General features: G+C 48.4%; 1 protein-coding gene across 4 annotated transcripts in view; it reads right to left on the bottom strand.

Moving 5' to 3' along the window:
• Nucleotides 1-23,925, bottom strand: part of LOC139416228 (bromodomain and PHD finger containing, 1) — a 49,699-nt gene that overhangs the window by 5,197 nt on the left and 20,577 nt on the right. For 3 of the 4 annotated variants that reach the window (XM_071164645.1, XM_071164646.1, XM_071164648.1), the window contains exons 3-8: nucleotides 3,200-3,389; nucleotides 2,386-2,673; nucleotides 938-1,455; nucleotides 580-820; nucleotides 262-393; nucleotides 1-129 (exon numbers count right to left, since the gene is read on the bottom strand). In XM_071164645.1, the coding sequence (XP_071020746.1) occupies nucleotides 1-129; nucleotides 262-393; nucleotides 580-820; nucleotides 938-1,455; nucleotides 2,386-2,673; nucleotides 3,200-3,389 (1,498 nt within the window). The remainder of the gene's footprint in view (nucleotides 130-261; nucleotides 394-579; nucleotides 821-937; nucleotides 1,456-2,385; nucleotides 2,674-3,199; nucleotides 3,390-23,925) is intronic. The other variant, XM_071164647.1, reaches the window with a different exon arrangement.

Genomic DNA, 23,925 nt, shown 5'->3' with positions numbered 1-23,925 from the left:
CTCAGCCAGAGGGACAGGCTCAGTGAAGAAGTTGCTGGTGTCTCTCTCCTGTAGTTGCTCCAGGGTGTTCCTCAGTAGGACCAGGAAGGGAGTTAGCTGCATCTCTAGTGCCATCTGCTGTACCTTGATCTACACATTCCACACACACTGTAAAAAAAACTGCTCACTGTGCAAACTGCAAACTGCCAGATGTCAAGTTTGTGTGTCAATATACAAATGTGCGCTTGAAGTGTGGATGTGAGGAGTGTGTGTGTGTCTCACCGTCTCCCTCTTAAGTTTCTCTCTCTTGCGGATGAGCTCCACCAGTAGTCTGGCTCTCTCCAGGTCATGTCTCAGTCTCTGCCATGCTTTCAGCTGCTCCTTCAGAGCCAAGTTATTCTCCTCACTGTCCCTCTGGGGCACCAACACACACACACACACAAACTGGTTTGTTTGGCAGTGTAACACAGTTAATCAGGATACAGCAGCACACTCACACCATTACAGCAGAATCAAACAACTCTCTCATTTACATAACTCTCTCACACACACACACATCAATCCAAACACATGCAGAGCTTTCAGTAGTGTTCTCCCTACCGCTAAGATAACACCACCAGACAGAGACGGTGTGGTGGTTACCGTGGTAACCTGTGACTCTGGCGCCTGCGGCTGTGAATGTAGCTGCTCTGTGTTGCGTTGCGACTGCAGGTGGGTCTGGAGCCGTCGCAGTAGAGGGACACCATTCCGGCTCTGCCTCTTCAGGGTCCAGTAGCTATGCAGTCGCTGCATAAACTGGCTTTTCCTGGGCACTGTCAGGTTACTGGTGATCTTACTGAGCCTGGGGAGGAACACACAGGGGAGATGGTAGGACTGAAGAGACTGGGAGAGTATGTGATGTCTGAATCTGTAATGCCTTTGTATCTGCAGTGAGTGTGTGTGCATACACTGTGTGTACCTGTGTGGGGGTATACAGGGCACAGACACCACAGGCGCAGCGTTCCTCTTCTCAGCCAGTATCTTCCTGGCTCTCTTCATCTTCAGTCTGGACTTGGCCTTGGCCCTCTTGGCCCGCTCTGAGCTCCAGCCCTTGGAGTCGTCATCGTGACCTATACTGGGCTCATCGTCCTCCTCCAGCTCGCCCTCGCTGTGGGAGGAGCCCATGCTAGTCCCTCCCGCCCCTCCGATGGGGCGTGCAGAGCCGGGCGGGGTGTGGATGTCGCAATAGGCGGTCTTGCGAACACTGAAGGAGGTGCCGTTGGCACCGGTCTCCCTGACAGGCTCCATCTTCATGTAGAGGCCGGCCTGCTGGGCGCAGGTGACGTGGAAGGCTGTGTAGCAGTTGGCCTTGTGGCACTGGATGCAGGCACCTGAGCCGCGCTGCTTGCAGATGTAGCAAGTGAGCTTCCATCGCGCCGGGGGGATGTGTTCGATGCTGTCGATGGGCTCCAGGAAGACAGTGTTGGCAAAACACACCTTGGGGAGAGAGAAAAAGGGGTGAAAAGGGGTCATTGCAACAGGATTGTCAACAGGACAGACTAGATGCAGACATGCACAGCATCAAAACTATCATACGGTTTGTCAATACACAGCTCACAGCTCAAGCACAGCATTCACACATACACTCCAACTCTTGAACTAGTGCTCAGAAATTAGTGCTTTTGAGGTCATTTTGATCCCCCCCCAAAAACAAACATTAAATGTATGCATTATGTGGGCTGAATGCTGTGACACAGAATAAAACAATGAATAAAAGTACCATAACGGCATGACTGCCCATTACAGCTTACCACTTAACCATAATGTATTCATAGTACTTCAGTAGAATATTTCAGTTGTGTATATTACATTTGTTTTATTTGATTACTTTATTATTTCATTCCAAGTCATCTCATTATTATAAAGCTACTGCTTATGCTGTCAGATTTTTTTTGTAGTAGTAGTTCTTCAAAGTAAATAAGGCAAACTTTTATGACTGCTAAATACCGACCATCAGTCACATAGATCATGTATTTTCAGGTAAGGATAGCTCACCAAGCAAGTGCTCTCTATCCCTCTCGATTGTGTGTTCTTCTGTCTCTTCTCTCCATCTCTGTGTACTCCCCACACAGACCGGACAAGTAGGCGCGCAACGGATTATGGTCATTGTAGTTAGTTTAGTACAGAAAACGTGGTAATTATGTTGAATATTGGCCTGTTGGAAACTACAACTCCCTACGACATCGCACAGTTCGGGCTTGAGCTGATTTATCTCTAGAGAAACTGCGCATTGAGCTCACAAAACTGAATTAAATGGAATTCAAATAATTGAACAGACGTCGGTCAATTAGTTGTTTAAAAAACAAATAACAACCTTGCACACACTCCTACCCTCACAAACACTATTACCCTCGCACACACTCTCACCTCAGGGATCCAGAGGGCACACACCACATGGGCCCAGCGTGCGTCATCCGTCTGTTTGAAAGCTCCACCCTTGTTGGGGCATAGGGCACAGTCGACGGCCCGGCTTGGGGACTGGAGGCAGCGCCGACACAGCCACTGGCCCTCAGGGATGTAGGGCACACCGTAACACTCCTGGTGTACGGCCAGGTTACACATGTCACAGAACAGGATCACGTTGCTATTCTGACACTCGCCATCGTTACAGATGCAGCAGACGGCATCTTCGTCGATCAGGGCGCTAGGGTCCATCTGGGAGAGAATGGAAAAGGGGGAGAAGAAAAGAGGAGAGGGTAAGGGGATAACCATTTAGGTCTTCAACCTTTTCTTGCCCAGGCAAACCGGCAACCGAGGGACCCAGTCATACCTGAGGAAAAAAAAATTGTTCACGTCTTGTCTTATCATCAAGTGAATGATAATGGCAAGGAGAATGAATCATCATTTTTAAATAAATATACTTGGTAGATAGTTTTTCATTATTTTGACCTCCCCACAATAGAATTGGAAGAGGAAGTGTAAACTCTAAACATAACCTAATAGCTTGAAAAGGTATTCCAAAAACATTTTCACTAAGAGCAGCTGGTTAGACAAAGGTTAGCCATGCATGTCCAAGTCAAATCAAATCAAATATGATCTGAAATCTGAAAATTTGATTTGATGTCCAAGTCAAGAAAGCTTAACAGCAGCCAGTGGCACATGCTGCACTGGTAGTCTATCATATTGTGGTACAAAAGCTGTCACTCAGAGCGAGAGACAGAGTGTACCTAGTGTTTATCACCTTGTTGTGGCTCTCGAAGTAGGACTCTTTCTCCAGCCGGTCCATGAGGTACTCAAACACCTCCTGGGGGATGGGCGTCACCCCGTCACTACGTCGCTTGTCATTCATGATGTCCAGCCAGATGTAGTCCTCTTCATCGATGTCATACTCCACCTCCTCATCCAGCTCCTCTACCGACTTATCTATGTACCTGAGGGAGGGAAAAGTGTGGGGGGAAAGAGGATGCAGAAAGGATTTAGAGTGAGATGGAGTTTGGACATGGATACCTTCAATACCACCAGCCGAGGCAGGGTACTGTGACTGAACTGTAGTAGGATGAGTGTAGTATGGTACTGTGACTGACCTGAAGTAGGATGAGTGTCGTGTGGTACTGTGACTGACTGACCTGTAGTAGGATGAGTGTCGTGTGGTACTGTGACTGACTGACCTGTAGTAGGATGAGTGTCATGTGGTACTGTGACTGACTGACCTGTAGTCGGATGAGTGTCGTGTGGTACTGTGACTGACTGACCTGTAGTAGGATGAGTGTCATGTGGTACTGTGACTGACTGACCTGTAGTCGGATGAGTGTCGTGTGGTACTGTGACTGACCTGTAGTAGGATGAGTGTCATGTGGTACTGTGACTGACCTGTAGTAGGATGAGTGTCGTGTGGTACTGTGACTGACTGACCTGTAGTAGGATGAGTGTCATGTAGTACTGTGACTGACCTGTAGTAGGTTGAGTGTCGTGTGGTACTGTGACTGACTGACCTGTAGTGGGATGAGTGCCATGTAGTACTGCGACTGACCTGTAGTAGGATGAGTGTGGTGTGGTACTGCGACTGACATGTAGTAGGATGAGTGTCTTGTGGTACTGTGACTGACCTGTAGCAGGATGAGTGTCGTGTAGTACTGTGACTGACTGACCTGTAGTAGGATGAGTGTCGTGTGGTACTGTGACTGATTTGTAGTAGGATGAGTGTTGTGTGGTACTGTGACTGACCTGTAGAAGGATGAGTGTCGTGTGGTACTGTGACTGACCTGTAGTAGGATGAGTGTCGTATGGTACTGTGACTGACCTGTAGTAGGATGAGTGTCGTGTAGTACTGTGACTGACTGAGCTGTAGTAGGATGAGTGTCATGTGGTACTGTGACTGACCTGTAGTAGGATGAGTGTCGTGTAGTACTGTGACTGACTGAGCTGTAGTAGGATGAGTGTCGTGTGGTACTGTGACTGACTGACCTGTAGTAGGATGAGTGTCGTGTGGTACTGTGACTGACCTGTAGTAGGATGAGTGTCATGTGGTACTGTGACTGACCTGTAGTAGGATGAGTGTCGTGTGGGACTGTGAATGACCTGTAGTAGGATGAGTGTCGTGTGGGACTGTGAATGACCTGTAGAAGGATGAGTGTCGTGTGGGACTGTGAATGACCTGTAGAAGGATGAGTGTCATGTGGTACTGTGACTAACTGACCAGTAGTAGGATGAGTGTCGTGTGGCACTGTGACTGACCTGTAGTAGGATGAGTGTCATGTGGTACTGTGACTGACTGACCAGTAGTAGGATGAGTGTCGTGTGGTACTGTGACTGACCTGTAGAAGGATGAGTGTCGTGTGGTACTGTGACTGACCTGTAGTAGGATGAGTGTCGTATGGTACTGTGACTGACCTGTAGTAGGATGAGTGTCGTGTAGTACTGTGACTGACTGAGCTGTAGTAGGATGAGTGTCATGTGGTACTGTGACTGACCTGTAGTAGGATGAGTGTCGTGTGGTACTGTGACTGACCTGTAGTAGGATGAGTGTCGTATGGTACTGTGACTGACCTGTAGTAGGATGAGTGTCGTGTAGTACTGTGACTGACTGAGCTGTAGTAGGATGAGTGTCATGTGGTACTGTGACTGACCTGTAGTAGGATGAGTGTCGTGTGGTACTGTGACTGACCTGTAGTAGGATGAGTGTCGTGTGGAACTGTGAATGACTGACATGTAGTAGGATGAGTGTCGTGCGGGACTGTGAATGACCTTTAGTAGGATGAGTGTCGTGTGGTACTGTGACTGACTGAGCTGTAGTAGGATGAGTGTTGTGTAGTACTGTGACTGACTGAGCTGTAGTAGGATGAGTGTCATGTAGTAATGTGACTGACCTGTAGTAGGATGAGTGTCGTGTGGTATTGCGACTGACCTGTAGTAGGATGAGTGTCGTGTGGTATTGTGACTGACCTGTAGTAGGAGGAGTGTCATGTGGTACTGTGACTGACCTGTAGTAGGATGAGTGTCGTGTAGTACTGTGACTGACTGAGCTGTAGTAGGATGAGTGTCATGTGGTACTGTGACTGACCTGTAGTAGGATGAGTGTCGTGTGGTACTGTGACTGACCTGTAGTAGGATGAGTGTCGTGTGGAACTGTGACTGACTGACATGTAATAGGATGAGTGTCGTGTGTGGGACTGTGAATGACCTGTAGTAGGATGAGTGTCATGTGGTACTGTGACTGACCTGTAGTAGGATGAGTGTCGTGTGGTACTGTGACTGACTGACCTGTAGTAGGATGAGTGTCATGTAGTACTGTGACTGACCTGTAGTAGGATGAGTGTCGTGTGGGACTGTGAATGACCAGTAGTAGGATGAGTGTCGTGTGGCACTGTGACTGACCTGTAGTAGGATGAGTGTCATGTGGTACTGTGACTGACTGACCAGTAGTAGGATGAGTGTCGTGTGGTACTGTGACTGACCTGTAGAAGGATGAGTGTCGTGTGGTACTGTGACTGACCTGTAGTAGGATGAGTGTCGTATGGTACTGTGACTGACCTGTAGTAGGATGAGTGTCGTGTAGTACTGTGACTGACTGAGCTGTAGTAGGATGAGTGTCATGTGGTACTGTGACTGACCTGTAGTAGGATGAGTGTCGTGTGGTACTGTGACTGACCTGTAGTAGGATGAGTGTCGTGTGGAACTGTGAATGACTGACATGTAGTAGGATGAGTGTCGTGCGGGACTGTGAATGACCTTTAGTAGGATGAGTGTCGTGTGGTACTGTGACTGACTGAGCTGTAGTAGGATGAGTGTTGTGTAGTACTGTGACTGACTGAGCTGTAGTAGGATGAGTGTCATGTAGTAATGTGACTGACCTGTAGTAGGATGAGTGTCGTGTGGTATTGCGACTGACCTGTAGTAGGATGAGTGTCGTGTGGTATTGTGACTGACCTGTAGTAGGAGGAGTGTCATGTGGTACTGTGACTGACCTGTAGTAGGATGAGTGTCGTGTAGTACTGTGACTGACTGAGCTGTAGTAGGATGAGTGTCATGTGGTACTGTGACTGACTGAGCTGTAGTAGGATGAGTGTCATGTGGTACTGTGACTGACCTGTAGTAGGATGAGTGTCGTGTAGTACTGTGACTGACTGAGCTGTAGTAGGATGAGTGTCGTGTGGTACTGTGACTGACTGACCTGTAGTAGGATGAGTGTCGTGTGGTACTGTGACTGACCTGTAGTAGGATGAGTGTCATGTGGTACTGTGACTGACCTGTAGTAGGATGAGTGTCGTGTGGGACTGTGAATGACCTGTAGTAGGATGAGTGTCGTGTGGGACTGTGAATGACCTGTAGAAGGATGAGTGTCGTGTGGGACTGTGAATGACCTGTAGAAGGATGAGTGTCATGTGGTACTGTGACTAACTGACCAGTAGTAGGATGAGTGTCGTGTGGCACTGTGACTGACCTGTAGTAGGATGAGTGTCATGTGGTACTGTGACTGACTGACCAGTAGTAGGATGAGTGTCGTGTGGTACTGTGACTGACCTGTAGAAGGATGAGTGTCGTGTGGTACTGTGACTGACCTGTAGTAGGATGAGTGTCGTATGGTACTGTGACTGACCTGTAGTAGGATGAGTGTCGTGTAGTACTGTGACTGACTGAGCTGTAGTAGGATGAGTGTCATGTGGTACTGTGACTGACCTGTAGTAGGATGAGTGTCGTGTGGTACTGTGACTGACCTGTAGTAGGATGAGTGTCGTATGGTACTGTGACTGACCTGTAGTAGGATGAGTGTCGTGTAGTACTGTGACTGACTGAGCTGTAGTAGGATGAGTGTCATGTGGTACTGTGACTGACCTGTAGTAGGATGAGTGTCGTGTGGTACTGTGACTGACCTGTAGTAGGATGAGTGTCGTGTGGAACTGTGAATGACTGACATGTAGTAGGATGAGTGTCGTGCGGGACTGTGAATGACCTTTAGTAGGATGAGTGTCGTGTGGTACTGTGACTGACTGAGCTGTAGTAGGATGAGTGTTGTGTAGTACTGTGACTGACTGAGCTGTAGTAGGATGAGTGTCATGTAGTAATGTGACTGACCTGTAGTAGGATGAGTGTCGTGTGGTATTGCGACTGACCTGTAGTAGGATGAGTGTCGTGTGGTATTGTGACTGACCTGTAGTAGGAGGAGTGTCATGTGGTACTGTGACTGACCTGTAGTAGGATGAGTGTCGTGTAGTACTGTGACTGACTGAGCTGTAGTAGGATGAGTGTCATGTGGTACTGTGACTGACCTGTAGTAGGATGAGTGTCGTGTGGTACTGTGACTGACCTGTAGTAGGATGAGTGTCGTGTGGAACTGTGACTGACTGACATGTAATAGGATGAGTGTCGTGTGTGGGACTGTGAATGACCTGTAGTAGGATGAGTGTCATGTGGTACTGTGACTGACCTGTAGTAGGATGAGTGTCGTGTGGTACTGTGACTGACTGACCTGTAGTAGGATGAGTGTCATGTAGTACTGTGACTGACCTGTAGTAGGATGAGTGTCGTGTGGGACTGTGAATGACCAGTAGTAGGATGAGTGTCGTGTGGCACTGTGACTGACCTGTAGTAGGATGAGTGTCATGTGGTACTGTGACTGACTGACCAGTAGTAGGATGAGTGTCGTGTGGTACTGTGACTGACCTGTAGAAGGATGAGTGTCGTGTGGTACTGTGACTGACCTGTAGTAGGATGAGTGTCGTATGGTACTGTGACTGACCTGTAGTAGGATGAGTGTCGTGTAGTACTGTGACTGACTGAGCTGTAGTAGGATGAGTGTCATGTGGTACTGTGACTGACCTGTAGTAGGATGAGTGTCGTGTGGTACTGTGACTGACCTGTAGTAGGATGAGTGTCGTGTGGAACTGTGAATGACTGACATGTAGTAGGATGAGTGTCGTGCGGGACTGTGAATGACCTTTAGTAGGATGAGTGTCGTGTGGTACTGTGACTGACTGAGCTGTAGTAGGATGAGTGTTGTGTAGTACTGTGACTGACTGAGCTGTAGTAGGATGAGTGTCATGTAGTAATGTGACTGACCTGTAGTAGGATGAGTGTCGTGTGGTATTGCGACTGACCTGTAGTAGGATGAGTGTCGTGTGGTATTGTGACTGACCTGTAGTAGGAGGAGTGTCATGTGGTACTGTGACTGACCTGTAGTAGGATGAGTGTCGTGTAGTACTGTGACTGACTGAGCTGTAGTAGGATGAGTGTCATGTGGTACTGTGACTGACCTGTAGTAGGATGAGTGTCGTGTGGTACTGTGACTGACCTGTAGTAGGATGAGTGTCGTGTGGAACTGTGACTGACTGACATGTAATAGGATGAGTGTCGTGTGTGGGACTGTGAATGACCTGTAGTAGGATGAGTGTCATGTGGTACTGTGACTGACCTGTAGTAGGATGAGTGTCGTGTGGTATTGTGACTGACCTGTAGTTGGAGGAGTGTAGTGTGGTACTGTGACTGACTGACCTGTAGTAGGATGAGTGCCGTGTGGTACTGTGACTGACTGACCTGTAGTAGGATGAGTGTCGTGTGGGACTGTGAATGACCTGTAGAAGGATGAGTGTCGTGTGGGACTGTGAATGACCTGTAGAAGGATGAGTGTCATGTGTTACTGTGACTGACCTGTAGTAGGATGAGTGTCATGTGGTACTGTGACTAACTGACCAGTAGTAGGATGAGTGTCGTGTGGTACTGTGACTGATCTGTAGTAGGATGAGTGTCATGTGGTACTGTGACTGACTGACCAGTAGTAGGATGAGTGTCGTGTGGTACTGTGACTGACCTGTAGTAGGATGAGTGTTGTGTGGTACTGTGACTGACTAACCTGTAGTAGGATGAGTGTCGTGTGGTACTGTGACTGACCTGTAGTAGGATGAGTGTCATGTGGTACTGTGACTGACCTGTAGTAGGATGAGTGTCGTGTGGAACTGTGACTGACTGACCTGTAGTAGGATGAGTGTCGTGTGGTACTGTGACTGATTTGTAGTAGGATGAGTGTTGTGTGGTACTGTGACTGACCTGTAGAAGGATGAGTGTCGTGTGGTACTGTGACTGACCTGTAGTAGGATGAGTGTCGTATGGTACTGTGACTGACCTGTAGTAGGATGAGTGTCGTGTAGTACTGTGACTGACTGAGCTGTAGTAGGATGAGTGTCATGTGGTACTGTGACTGACCTGTAGTAGGATGAGTGTCGTGTAGTACTGTGACTGACTGAGCTGTAGTAGGATGAGTGTCGTGTGGTACTGTGACTGACTGACCTGTAGTAGGATGAGTGTCGTGTGGTACTGTGACTGACCTGTAGTAGGATGAGTGTCATGTGGTACTGTGACTGACCTGTAGTAGGATGAGTGTCGTGTGGGACTGTGAATGACCTGTAGTAGGATGAGTGTCGTGTGGGACTGTGAATGACCTGTAGAAGGATGAGTGTCGTGTGGGACTGTGAATGACCTGTAGAAGGATGAGTGTCATGTGGTACTGTGACTAACTGACCAGTAGTAGGATGAGTGTCGTGTGGCACTGTGACTGACCTGTAGTAGGATGAGTGTCATGTGGTACTGTGACTGACTGACCGGTAGTAGGATGAGTGTCGTGTGGTACTGTGACTGACCTGTAGAAGGATGAGTGTCGTGTGGTACTGTGACTGACCTGTAGTAGGATGAGTGTCGTATGGTACTGTGACTGACCTGTAGTAGGATGAGTGTCGTGTAGTACTGTGACTGACTGAGCTGTAGTAGGATGAGTGTCATGTGGTACTGTGACTGACCTGTAGTAGGATGAGTGTCGTGTGGTACTGTGACTGACCTGTAGTAGGATGAGTGTCGTATGGTACTGTGACTGACCTGTAGTAGGATGAGTGTCGTGTAGTACTGTGACTGACTGAGCTGTAGTAGGATGAGTGTCATGTGGTACTGTGACTGACCTGTAGTAGGATGAGTGTCGTGTGGTACTGTGACTGACCTGTAGTAGGATGAGTGTCGTGTGGAACTGTGAATGACTGACATGTAGTAGGATGAGTGTCGTGCGGGACTGTGAATGACCTTTAGTAGGATGAGTGTCGTGTGGTACTGTGACTGACTGAGCTGTAGTAGGATGAGTGTTGTGTAGTACTGTGACTGACTGAGCTGTAGTAGGATGAGTGTCATGTAGTAATGTGACTGACCTGTAGTAGGATGAGTGTCGTGTGGTATTGCGACTGACCTGTAGTAGGATGAGTGTCATGTGGTACTGTGACTGACCTGTAGTAGGATGAGTGTCGTGTGGGACTGTGAATGACCTGTAGTAGGATGAGTGTCGTGTGGGACTGTGAATGACCTGTAGAAGGATGAGTGTCGTGTGGGACTGTGAATGACCTGTAGAAGGATGAGTGTCATGTGGTACTGTGACTAACTGACCAGTAGTAGGATGAGTGTCGTGTGGCACTGTGACTGACCTGTAGTAGGATGAGTGTCATGTGGTACTGTGACTGACTGACCGGTAGTAGGATGAGTGTCGTGTGGTACTGTGACTGACCTGTAGAAGGATGAGTGTCGTGTGGTACTGTGACTGACCTGTAGTAGGATGAGTGTCGTATGGTACTGTGACTGACCTGTAGTAGGATGAGTGTCGTGTAGTACTGTGACTGACTGAGCTGTAGTAGGATGAGTGTCATGTGGTACTGTGACTGACCTGTAGTAGGATGAGTGTCGTGTGGTACTGTGACTGACCTGTAGTAGGATGAGTGTCGTATGGTACTGTGACTGACCTGTAGTAGGATGAGTGTCGTGTAGTACTGTGACTGACTGAGCTGTAGTAGGATGAGTGTCATGTGGTACTGTGACTGACCTGTAGTAGGATGAGTGTCGTGTGGTACTGTGACTGACCTGTAGTAGGATGAGTGTCGTGTGGAACTGTGAATGACTGACATGTAGTAGGATGAGTGTCGTGCGGGACTGTGAATGACCTTTAGTAGGATGAGTGTCGTGTGGTACTGTGACTGACTGAGCTGTAGTAGGATGAGTGTTGTGTAGTACTGTGACTGACTGAGCTGTAGTAGGATGAGTGTCATGTAGTAATGTGACTGACCTGTAGTAGGATGAGTGTCGTGTGGTATTGCGACTGACCTGTAGTAGGATGAGTGTCGTGTGGTATTGTGACTGACCTGTAGTAGGAGGAGTGTCATGTGGTACTGTGACTGACCTGTAGTAGGATGAGTGTCGTGTAGTACTGTGACTGACTGAGCTGTAGTAGGATGAGTGTCATGTGGTACTGTGACTGACCTGTAGTAGGATGAGTGTCGTGTGGTACTGTGACTGACCTGTAGTAGGATGAGTGTCGTGTGGAACTGTGACTGACTGACATGTAATAGGATGAGTGTCGTGTGTGGGACTGTGAATGACCTGTAGTAGGATGAGTGTCATGTGGTACTGTGACTGACCTGTAGTAGGATGAGTGTCGTGTGGTACTGTGACTGACTGACCTGTAGTAGGATGAGTGTCATGTAGTACTGTGACTGACCTGTAGTAGGTTGAGTGTCGTGTGGTACTGTGACTGACTGACCTGTAGTGGGATGAGTGCCATGTAGTACTGCGACTGACCTGTAGTAGGATGAGTGTGGTGTGGTACTGCGACTGACCAGTAGTAGGATGAGTGTCTTGTGGTACTGTGACTGACCTGTAGCAGGATGAGTGTCGTGTAGTACTGTGACTGACTGACCTGTAGTAGGATGAGTGTCGTGTGGTACTGTGACTGATTTGTAGTAGGATGAGTGTTGTGTGGTACTGTGACTGACTGACCTGTAGAAGGATGAGTGTCGTGTGGTACTGTGACTGACCTGTAGAAGGATGAGTGTCGTGTGGTACTGTGACTGACCTGTAGTAGGATGAGTGTCGTATGGTACTGTGACTGACCTGTAGTAGGATGAGTGTCGTGTAGTACTGTGACTGACTGAGCTGTAGTAGGATGAGTGTCATGTGGTACTGTGACTGACCTGTAGTAGGATGAGTGTCGTGTAGTACTGTGACTGACTGAGCTGTAGTAGGATGAGTGTCGTGTGGTACTGTGACTGACTGACCTGTAGTAGGATGAGTGTCGTGTGGTACTGTGACTGACCTGTAGTAGGATGAGTGTCATGTGGTACTGTGACTGACCTGTAGTAGGATGAGTGTCGTGTGGGACTGTGAATGACCAGTAGTAGGATGAGTGTCGTGTGGCACTGTGACTGACCTGTAGTAGGATGAGTGTCATGTGGTACTGTGACTGACTGACCAGTAGTAGGATGAGTGTCGTGTGGTACTGTGACTGACCTGTAGAAGGATGAGTGTCGTGTGGTACTGTGACTGACCTGTAGTAGGATGAGTGTCGTATGGTACTGTGACTGACCTGTAGTAGGATGAGTGTCGTGTAGTACTGTGACTGACTGAGCTGTAGTAGGATGAGTGTCATGTGGTACTGTGACTGACCTGTAGTAGGATGAGTGTCGTGTGGTACTGTGACTGACCTGTAGTAGGATGAGTGTCGTGTGGAACTGTGAATGACTGACATGTAGTAGGATGAGTGTCGTGCGGGACTGTGAATGACCTTTAGTAGGATGAGTGTCGTGTGGTACTGTGACTGACTGAGCTGTAGTAGGATGAGTGTTGTGTAGTACTGTGACTGACTGAGCTGTAGTAGGATGAGTGTCGTGTGGTACTGTGACTGACCTGTAGTAGGATGAGTGTCGTATGGTACTGTGACTGACCTGTAGTAGGATGAGTGTCGTGTAGTACTGTGACTGACTGAGCTGTAGTAGGATGAGTGTCATGTGGTACTGTGACTGACCTGTAGTAGGATGAGTGTCGTGTGGTACTGTGACTGACCTGTAGTAGGATGAGTGTCGTATGGTACTGTGACTGACCTGTAGTAGGATGAGTGTCGTGTAGTACTGTGACTGACTGAGCTGTAGTAGGATGAGTGTCATGTGGTACTGTGACTGACCTGTAGTAGGATGAGTGTCGTGTGGTACTGTGACTGACCTGTAGTAGGATGAGTGTCGTGTGGAACTGTGAATGACTGACATGTAGTAGGATGAGTGTCGTGCGGGACTGTGAATGACCTTTAGTAGGATGAGTGTCGTGTGGTACTGTGACTGACTGAGCTGTAGTAGGATGAGTGTTGTGTAGTACTGTGACTGACTGAGCTGTAGTAGGATGAGTGTCATGTAGTAATGTGACTGACCTGTAGTAGGATGAGTGTCGTGTGGTATTGCGACTGACCTGTAGTAGGATGAGTGTCGTGTGGTATTGTGACTGACCTGTAGTAGGAGGAGTGTCATGTGGTACTGTGACTGACCTGTAGTAGGATGAGTGTCGTGTAGTACTGTGACTGACTGAGCTGTAGTAGGATGAGTGTCATGTGGTACTGTGACTGACCTGTAGTAGGATGAGTGTCGTGTGGTACTGTGACTGACCTGTAGTAGGATGAGTGTCGTGTGGAACTGTGACTGACTGACATGTAATAGGATGAGTGTCGTGTGTGGGACTGTGAATGACCTGTAGTAGGATGAGTGTCATGTGGTACTGTGACTGACCTGTAGTAGGATGAGTGTCGTGTGGTACTGTGACTGACTGACCTGTAGTAGGATGAGTGTCATGTAGTACTGTGACTGACCTGTAGTAGGTTGAGTGTCGTGTGGTACTGTGACTGACTGACCTGTAGTGGGATGAGTGCCATGTAGTACTGCGACTGACCTGTAGTAGGATGAGTGTGGTGTGGTACTGCGACTGACCAGTAGTAGGATGAGTGTCTTGTGGTACTGTGACTGACCTGTAGCAGGATGAGTGTCGTGTAGTACTGTGACTGACTGACCTGTAGTAGGATGAGTGTCGTGTGGTACTGTGACTGATTTGTAGTAGGATGAGTGTTGTGTGGTACTGTGACTGACTGACCTGTAGAAGGATGAGTGTCGTGTGGTACTGTGACTGACCTGTAGAAGGATGAGTGTCGTGTGGTACTGTGACTGACCTGTAGTAGGATGAGTGTCGTATGGTACTGTGACTGACCTGTAGTAGGATGAGTGTCGTGTAGTACTGTGACTGACTGAGCTGTAGTAGGATGAGTGTCATGTGGTACTGTGACTGACCTGTAGTAGGATGAGTGTCGTGTAGTACTGTGACTGACTGAGCTGTAGTAGGATGAGTGTCGTGTGGTACTTTGACTGACTGACCTGTAGTAGGATGAGTGTCGTGTGGTACTGTGACTGACCTGTAGTAGGATGAGTGTCATGTGGTACTGTGACTGACCTGTAGTAGGATGAGTGTCGTGTGGGACTGTGAATGACCAGTAGTAGGATGAGTGTCGTGTGGCACTGTGACTGACCTGTAGTAGGATGAGTGTCATGTGGTACTGTGACTGACTGACCAGTAGTAGGATGAGTGTCGTGTGGTACTGTGACTGACCTGTAGAAGGATGAGTGTCGTGTGGTACTGTGACTGACCTGTAGTAGGATGAGTGTCGTATGGTACTGTGACTGACCTGTAGTAGGATGAGTGTCGTGTAGTACTGTGACTGACTGAGCTGTAGTAGGATGAGTGTCATGTGGTACTGTGACTGACCTGTAGTAGGATGAGTGTCGTGTGGTACTGTGACTGACCTGTAGTAGGATGAGTGTCGTGTGGAACTGTGAATGACTGACATGTAGTAGGATGAGTGTCGTGCGGGACTGTGAATGACCTTTAGTAGGATGAGTGTCGTGTGGTACTGTGACTGACTGAGCTGTAGTAGGATGAGTGTTGTGTAGTACTGTGACTGACTGAGCTGTAGTAGGATGAGTGTCATGTAGTAATGTGACTGACCTGTAGTAGGATGAGTGTCGTGTGGTATTGCGACTGACCTGTAGTAGGATGAGTGTCGTGTGGTATTGTGACTGACCTGTAGTAGGAGGAGTGTCATGTGGTACTGTGACTGACCTGTAGTAGGATGAGTGTCGTGTAGTACTGTGACTGACTGAGCTGTAGTAGGATGAGTGTCATGTGGTACTGTGACTGACCTGTAGTAGGATGAGTGTCGTGTGGTACTGTGACTGACCTGTAGTAGGATGAGTGTCGTGTGGAACTGTGACTGACTGACATGTAATAGGATGAGTGTCGTGTGTGGGACTGTGAATGACCTGTAGTAGGATGAGTGTCATGTGGTACTGTGACTGACCTGTAGTAGGATGAGTGTCGTGTGGTACTGTGACTGACTGACCTGTAGTAGGATGAGTGTCATGTAGTACTGTGACTGACCTGTAGTAGGTTGAGTGTCGTGTGGTACTGTGACTGACTGACCTGTAGTGGGATGAGTGCCATGTAGTACTGCGACTGACCTGTAGTAGGATGAGTGTGGTGTGGTACTGCGACTGACCAGTAGTAGGATGAGTGTCTTGTGGTACTGTGACTGACCTGTAGCAGGATGAGTGTCGTGTAGTACTGTGACTGACTGACCTGTAGTAGGATGAGTGTCGTGTGGTACTGTGACTGATTTGTAGTAGGATGAGTGTTGTGTGGTACTGTGACTGACTGACCTGTAGAAGGATGAGTGTCGTATGGTACTGTGACTGACCTGTAGTAGGATGAGTGTCGTGTAGTACTGTGACTGACTGAGCTGTAGTAGGATGAGTGTCATGTGGTACTGTGACTGACCTGTAGTAGGATGAGTGTCGTGTAGTACTGTGACTGACTGAGCTGTAGTAGGATGAGTGTCGTGTGGTACTGTGACTGACTGACCTGTAGTAGGATGAGTGTCGTGTGGTACTGTGACTGACCTGTAGTAGGATGAGTGTCATGTGGTACTGTGACTGACCTGTAGTAGGATGAGTGTCGTGTGGGACTGTGAATGACCAGTAGTAGGATGAGTGTCGTGTGGCACTGTGACTGACCTGTAGTAGGATGAGTGTCATGTGGTACTGTGACTGACTGACCAGTAGTAGGATGAGTGTCGTGTGGTACTGTGACTGACCTGTAGAAGGATGAGTGTCGTGTGGTACTGTGACTGACCTGTAGTAGGATGAGTGTCGTATGGTACTGTGACTGACCTGTAGTAGGATGAGTGTCGTGTAGTACTGTGACTGACTGAGCTGTAGTAGGATGAGTGTCATGTGGTACTGTGACTGACCTGTAGTAGGATGAGTGTCGTGTGGTACTGTGACTGACCTGTAGTAGGATGAGTGTCGTGTGGAACTGTGAACGACTGACATGTAGTAGGATGAGTGTCGTGCGGGACTGTGAATGACCTTTAGTAGGATGAGTGTCGTGTGGTACTGTGACTGACTGAGCTGTAGTAGGATGAGTGTTGTGTAGTACTGTGACTGACTGAGCTGTAGTAGGATGAGTGTCATGTAGTAATGTGACTGACCTGTAGTAGGATGAGTGTCGTGTGGTATTGCGACTGACCTGTAGTAGGATGAGTGTCGTGTGGTATTGTGACTGACCTGTAGTAGGAGGAGTGTCATGTGGTACTGTGACTGACCTGTAGTAGGATGAGTGTCGTGTAGTACTGTGACTGACTGAGCTGTAGTAGGATGAGTGTCATGTGGTACTGTGACTGACCTGTAGTAGGATGAGTGTCGTGTGGTACTGTGACTGACCTGTAGTAGGATGAGTGTCGTGTGGAACTGTGACTGACTGACATGTAATAGGATGAGTGTCGTGTGTGGGACTGTGAATGACCTGTAGTAGGATGAGTGTCATGTGGTACTGTGACTGACCTGTAGTAGGATGAGTGTCGTGTGGTATTGTGACTGACCTGTAGTTGGAGGAGTGTAGTGTGGTACTGTGACTGACTGACCTGTAGTAGGATGAGTGCCGTGTGGTACTGTGACTGACTGACCTGTAGTAGGATGAGTGTCGTGTGGGACTGTGAATGACCTGTAGAAGGATGAGTGTCGTGTGGGACTGTGAATGACCTGTAGAAGGATGAGTGTCATGTGTTACTGTGACTGACCTGTAGTAGGATGAGTGTCATGTGGTACTGTGACTAACTGACCAGTAGTAGGATGAGTGTCGTGTGGTACTGTGACTGATCTGTAGTAGGATGAGTGTCATGTGGTACTGTGACTGACTGACCAGTAGTAGGATGAGTGTCGTGTGGTACTGTGACTGACCTGTAGTAGGATGAGTGTTGTGTGGTACTGTGACTGACTAACCTGTAGTAGGATGAGTGTCGTGTGGTACTGTGACTGACCTGTAGTAGGATGAGTGTCATGTGGTACTGTGACTGACCTGTAGTAGGATGAGTGTCGTGTGGAACTGTGACTGACTGACCTGTAGTAGGATGAGTGTCGTGTGGTACTGTGACTGACCTGTAGTAGGATGAGTGTCGTGTGGGACTGTGAATGACCTGTAGTAGGATGAGTGTCGTGTGGGACTGTGAATGACCTGTAGTAGGATGAGTGTCGTGTGGGACTGTGAATGACCTGTAGAAGGATGAGTGTCATGTGGTACTGTGACTAACTGACCAGTAATAGGATGAGTGTCGTGTGGCACTGTGACTGACCTGTAATAGGATGAGTGTCGTGTGTGGGACTGTGAATGACCTGTAGTAGGATGAGTGTCATGTGGTACTGTGACTGACCTGTAGTAGGATGAGTGTCGTGTGGTACTGTGACTGACTGACCTGTAGTAGGATGAGTGTCATGTAGTACTGTGACTGACCTGTAGTAGGTTGAGTGTCGTGTGGTACTGTGACTGACTGACCTGTAGTGGGATGAGTGCCATGTAGTACTGCGACTGACCTGTAGTAGGATGAGTGTGGTGTGGTACTGCGACTGACATGTAGTAGGATGAGTGTCTTGTGGTACTGTGACTGACCTGTAGCAGGATGAGTGTCGTGTAGTACTGTGACTGACTGACCTGTAGTAGGATGAGTGTCGTGTGGTACTGTGACTGATTTGTAGTAGGATGAGTGTTGTGTGGTACTGTGACTGACTGACCTGTAGAAGGATGAGTGTCGTGTGGTACTGTGACTGACCTGTAGAAGGATGAGTGTCGTGTGGTACTGTGACTGACCTGTAGTAGGATGAGTGTCGTATGGTACTGTGACTGACCTGTAGTAGGATGAGTGTCGTGTAGTACTGTGACTGACTGAGCTGTAGTAGGATGAGTGTCATGTGGTACTGTGACTGACCTGTAGTAGGATGAGTGTCGTGTAGTACTGTGACTGACTGAGCTGTAGTAGGATGAGTGTCGTGTGGTACTGTGACTGACTGACCTGTAGTAGGATGAGTGTCGTGTGGTACTGTGACTGACCTGTAGTAGGATGAGTGTCATGTGGTACTGTGACTGACCTGTAGTAGGATGAGTGTCGTGTGGGACTGTGAATGACCAGTAGTAGGATGAGTGTCGTGTGGCACTGTGACTGACCTGTAGTAGGATGAGTGTCATGTGGTACTGTGACTGACTGACCAGTAGTAGGATGAGTGTCGTGTGGTACTGTGACTGACCTGTAGAAGGATGAGTGTCGTGTGGTACTGTGACTGACCTGTAGTAGGATGAGTGTCGTATGGTACTGTGACTGACCTGTAGTAGGATGAGTGTCGTGTAGTACTGTGACTGACTGAGCTGTAGTAGGATGAGTGTCATGTGGTACTGTGACTGACCTGTAGTAGGATGAGTGTCGTGTGGTACTGTGACTGACCTGTAGTAGGATGAGTGTCGTGTGGAACTGTGAATGACTGACATGTAGTAGGATGAGTGTCGTGCGGGACTGTGAATGACCTTTAGTAGGATGAGTGTCGTGTGGTACTGTGACTGACTGAGCTGTAGTAGGATGAGTGTTGTGTAGTACTGTGACTGACTGAGCTGTAGTAGGATGAGTGTCATGTAGTAATGTGACTGACCTGTAGTAGGATGAGTGTCGTGTGGTATTGCGACTGACCTGTAGTAGGATGAGTGTCGTGTGGTATTGTGACTGACCTGTAGTAGGAGGAGTGTCATGTGGTACTGTGACTGACCTGTAGTAGGATGAGTGTCGTGTAGTACTGTGACTGACTGAGCTGTAGTAGGATGAGTGTCATGTGGTACTGTGACTGACCTGTAGTAGGATGAGTGTCGTGTGGTACTGTGACTGACCTGTAGTAGGATGAGTGTCGTGTGGAACTGTGACTGACTGACATGTAATAGGATGAGTGTCGTGTGTGGGACTGTGAATGACCTGTAGTAGGATGAGTGTCATGTGGTACTGTGACTGACCTGTAGTAGGATGAGTGTCGTGTGGTATTGTGACTGACCTGTAGTTGGAGGAGTGTAGTGTGGTACTGTGACTGACTGACCTGTAGTAGGATGAGTGCCGTGTGGTACTGTGACTGACTGACCTGTAGTAGGATGAGTGTCGTGTGGGACTGTGAATGACCTGTAGAAGGATGAGTGTCGTGTGGGACTGTGAATGACCTGTAGAAGGATGAGTGTCATGTGTTACTGTGACTGACCTGTAGTAGGATGAGTGTCATGTGGTACTGTGACTAACTGACCAGTAGTAGGATGAGTGTCGTGTGGTACTGTGACTGATCTGTAGTAGGATGAGTGTCATGTGGTACTGTGACTGACTGACCAGTAGTAGGATGAGTGTCGTGTGGTACTGTGACTGACCTGTAGTAGGATGAGTGTTGTGTGGTACTGTGACTGACTAACCTGTAGTAGGATGAGTGTCGTGTGGTACTGTGACTGACCTGTAGTAGGATGAGTGTCATGTGGTACTGTGACTGACCTGTAGTAGGATGAGTGTCGTGTGGAACTGTGACTGACTGACCTGTAGTAGGATGAGTGTCGTGTGGTACTGTGACTGACCTGTAGTAGGATGAGTGTCGTGTGGGACTGTGAATGACCTGTAGTAGGATGAGTGTCGTGTGGGACTGTGAATGACCTGTAGTAGGATGAGTGTCGTGTGGGACTGTGAATGACCTGTAGAAGGATGAGTGTCATGTGGTACTGTGACTAACTGACCAGTAATAGGATGAGTGTCGTGTGGCACTGTGACTGACCTGTAGTAGGATGAGTGTCATGTGGTACTGTGACTGACTGACCAGTAGTAGGATGAGTGTCGTGTGGTACTGTGACTGACCTGTAGAAGGATGAGTGTCATGTGGTACTGTGACTGACCTGTAGTAGGATGAGTGTCGTGTAGTACTGTGACTGACTGAGCTGTAGTAGGATGAGTGTCGTGTGGTACTGTGACTGACTGACCTGTAGTAGGATGAGTGTCGTGTGGTACTGTGACTGACCTGTAGTAGGATGAGTGTCATGTGGTACTGTGACTGACCTGTAGTAGGATGAGTGTCGTGTGGGACTGTGAATGACCAGTAGTAGGATGAGTGTCGTGTGGCACTGTGACTGACCTGTAGTAGGATGAGTGTCATGTGGTACTGTGACTGACTGACCAGTAGTAGGATGAGTGTCGTGTGGTACTGTGACTGACCTGTAGAAGGATGAGTGTCGTGTGGTACTGTGACTGACCTGTAGTAGGATGAGTGTCGTATGGTACTGTGACTGACCTGTAGTAGGATGAGTGTCGTGTAGTACTGTGACTGACTGAGCTGTAGTAGGATGAGTGTCATGTGGTACTGTGACTGACCTGTAGTAGGATGAGTGTCGTGTGGTACTGTGACTGACCTGTAGTAGGATGAGTGTCGTGTGGAACTGTGAATGACTGACATGTAGTAGGATGAGTGTCGTGCGGGACTGTGAATGACCTTTAGTAGGATGAGTGTCGTGTGGTACTGTGACTGACTGAGCTGTAGTAGGATGAGTGTTGTGTAGTACTGTGACTGACTGAGCTGTAGTAGGATGAGTGTCATGTAGTAATGTGACTGACCTGTAGTAGGATGAGTGTCGTGTGGTATTGCGACTGACCTGTAGTAGGATGAGTGTCGTGTGGTATTGTGACTGACCTGTAGTAGGAGGAGTGTCATGTGGTACTGTGACTGACCTGTAGTAGGATGAGTGTCGTGTAGTACTGTGACTGACTGAGCTGTAGTAGGATGAGTGTCATGTGGTACTGTGACTGACCTGTAGTAGGATGAGTGTCGTGTGGTACTGTGACTGACCTGTAGTAGGATGAGTGTCGTGTGGAACTGTGACTGACTGACATGTAATAGGATGAGTGTCGTGTGTGGGACTGTGAATGACCTGTAGTAGGATGAGTGTCATGTGGTACTGTGACTGACCTGTAGTAGGATGAGTGTCGTGTGGTATTGTGACTGACCTGTAGTTGGAGGAGTGTAGTGTGGTACTGTGACTGACTGACCTGTAGTAGGATGAGTGCCGTGTGGTACTGTGACTGACTGACCTGTAGTAGGATGAGTGTCGTGTGGGACTGTGAATGACCTGTAGAAGGATGAGTGTCGTGTGGGACTGTGAATGACCTGTAGAAGGATGAGTGTCATGTGTTACTGTGACTGACCTGTAGTAGGATGAGTGTCATGTGGTACTGTGACTAACTGACCAGTAGTAGGATGAGTGTCGTGTGGTACTGTGACTGATCTGTAGTAGGATGAGTGTCATGTGGTACTGTGACTGACTGACCAGTAGTAGGATGAGTGTCGTGTGGTACTGTGACTGACCTGTAGTAGGATGAGTGTTGTGTGGTACTGTGACTGACTAACCTGTAGTAGGATGAGTGTCGTGTGGTACTGTGACTGACCTGTAGTAGGATGAGTGTCATGTGGTACTGTGACTGACCTGTAGTAGGATGAGTGTCGTGTGGAACTGTGACTGACTGACCTGTAGTAGGATGAGTGTCGTGTGGTACTGTGACTGACCTGTAGTAGGATGAGTGTCGTGTGGGACTGTGAATGACCTGTAGTAGGATGAGTGTCGTGTGGGACTGTGAATGACCTGTAGTAGGATGAGTGTCGTGTGGGACTGTGAATGACCTGTAGAAGGATGAGTGTCATGTGGTACTGTGACTAACTGACCAGTAATAGGATGAGTGTCGTGTGGCACTGTGACTGACCTGTAGTAGGATGAGTGTCATGTGGTACTGTGACTGACTGACCAGTAGTAGGATGAGTGTCGTGTGGTACTGTGACTGACCTGTAGAAGGATGAGTGTCGTGTGGTACTGTGACTGACCTGTAGTAGGATGAGTGTCGTATGGTACTGTGACTGACCTGTAGTAGGATGAGTGTCGTGTAGTACTGTGACTGACTGAGCTGTAGTAGGATGAGTGTCATGTGGTACTGTGACTGACCTGTAGTAGGATGAGTGTCGTGTGGTACTGTGACTGACCTGTAGTAGGATGAGTGTCGTGTGGAACTGTGAATGACTGACATGTAGTAGGATGAGTGTCGTGTGGGACTGTGAATGACCTTTAGTAGGATGAGTGTCGTGTGGTACTGTGACTGACTGAGCTGTAGTAGGATGAGTGTTGTGTAGTACTGTGACTGACTGAGCTGTAGTAGGATGAGTGTCGTGTGGTATTGCGACTGACCTGTAGTAGGAGGAGTGTCATGTGGTACTGTGACTGACTGACCTGTAGTAGGATGAGTGCCGTGTGGTACTGTGACTGACTGACTTGTAGTAGGATGAGTGTCGTGTGGTACTGTGACTGACCTGTAGTAGGATGAGTGTCATGTGGTACTGTGACTGACCTGTAGTAGGATGAGTGTCGTGTGGTACTGTGACTGACTGTCCAGTAGTAGGACGAGTGTCGTGTGTGACTGACCTGTAGAAGGATGAGTGTCATGTGGTACTGTGACTACCTGACCAGTAGTAGGATGAGTGTCGTGTGGTACTGTGACTGACCTGTAGTATGATGAGTGTCGTGTGGTACTGTGACTGACTGTCCAGTAGAAGGATGAGTGTCGTGTGTGACTGACCTGTAGTAGGATGAGTGTCGTGTTGTACTGTGACTGACCTGTAGCAGGATGAGTGCCGTGTAGTACTTTGACTGACCTGTAGTAGGATGAGTGTCGTGTGGTACTGTGACTGACCTGTAGTAGGATGAGTGTCATGTGGTACTGTGACTGACTGACCTGAAGTAGGATGAGTGTCGTGTTGTACTGTGACTGACCTGTAGCAGGATGAGTGTCGTGTAGTACTGTGACTGACCTGTAGTAGGATGAGTGTCATGTGGCACTGTGACTGACATGTAGTAGGATGAGTGTCGTGTGGTACTGCGACTGACCTGTAGTAGGATGAGTGTCTTGTGGTACTGCGACTGACCTGTAGTAGGATGAGTGTCGCGTGGTGCTGTGACTGACTGACCTGTAGAAGGATGAGTGTCGTGTGGTACTGTGACTGACCTGTAGTAGGATGAGTGTCGTGTGGTACTGTGACTGACTGTCCAGTAGTAGGATGAGTGTCGTGTGGTACTGTGACTGACCTGTAGAAGGATGAGTGTCGTGTGGTACTGTGACTGACTGACCTGTAGTAGGATGAGTGTCGTGTGGGACTGTGAATGACCTGTAGTAGGATGAGTGTCGTGTGGTACTGTGACTGACCTGTAGTAGGATGAGTG

This window comes from Oncorhynchus clarkii, chromosome 9 (assembly GCF_045791955.1).
Source record: "Oncorhynchus clarkii lewisi isolate Uvic-CL-2024 chromosome 9, UVic_Ocla_1.0, whole genome shotgun sequence".
Classification (NCBI taxonomy): domain Eukaryota; kingdom Metazoa; phylum Chordata; class Actinopteri; order Salmoniformes; family Salmonidae; genus Oncorhynchus; species Oncorhynchus clarkii.
This window is presented reverse-complemented; position numbering and strand designations above follow the sequence as displayed.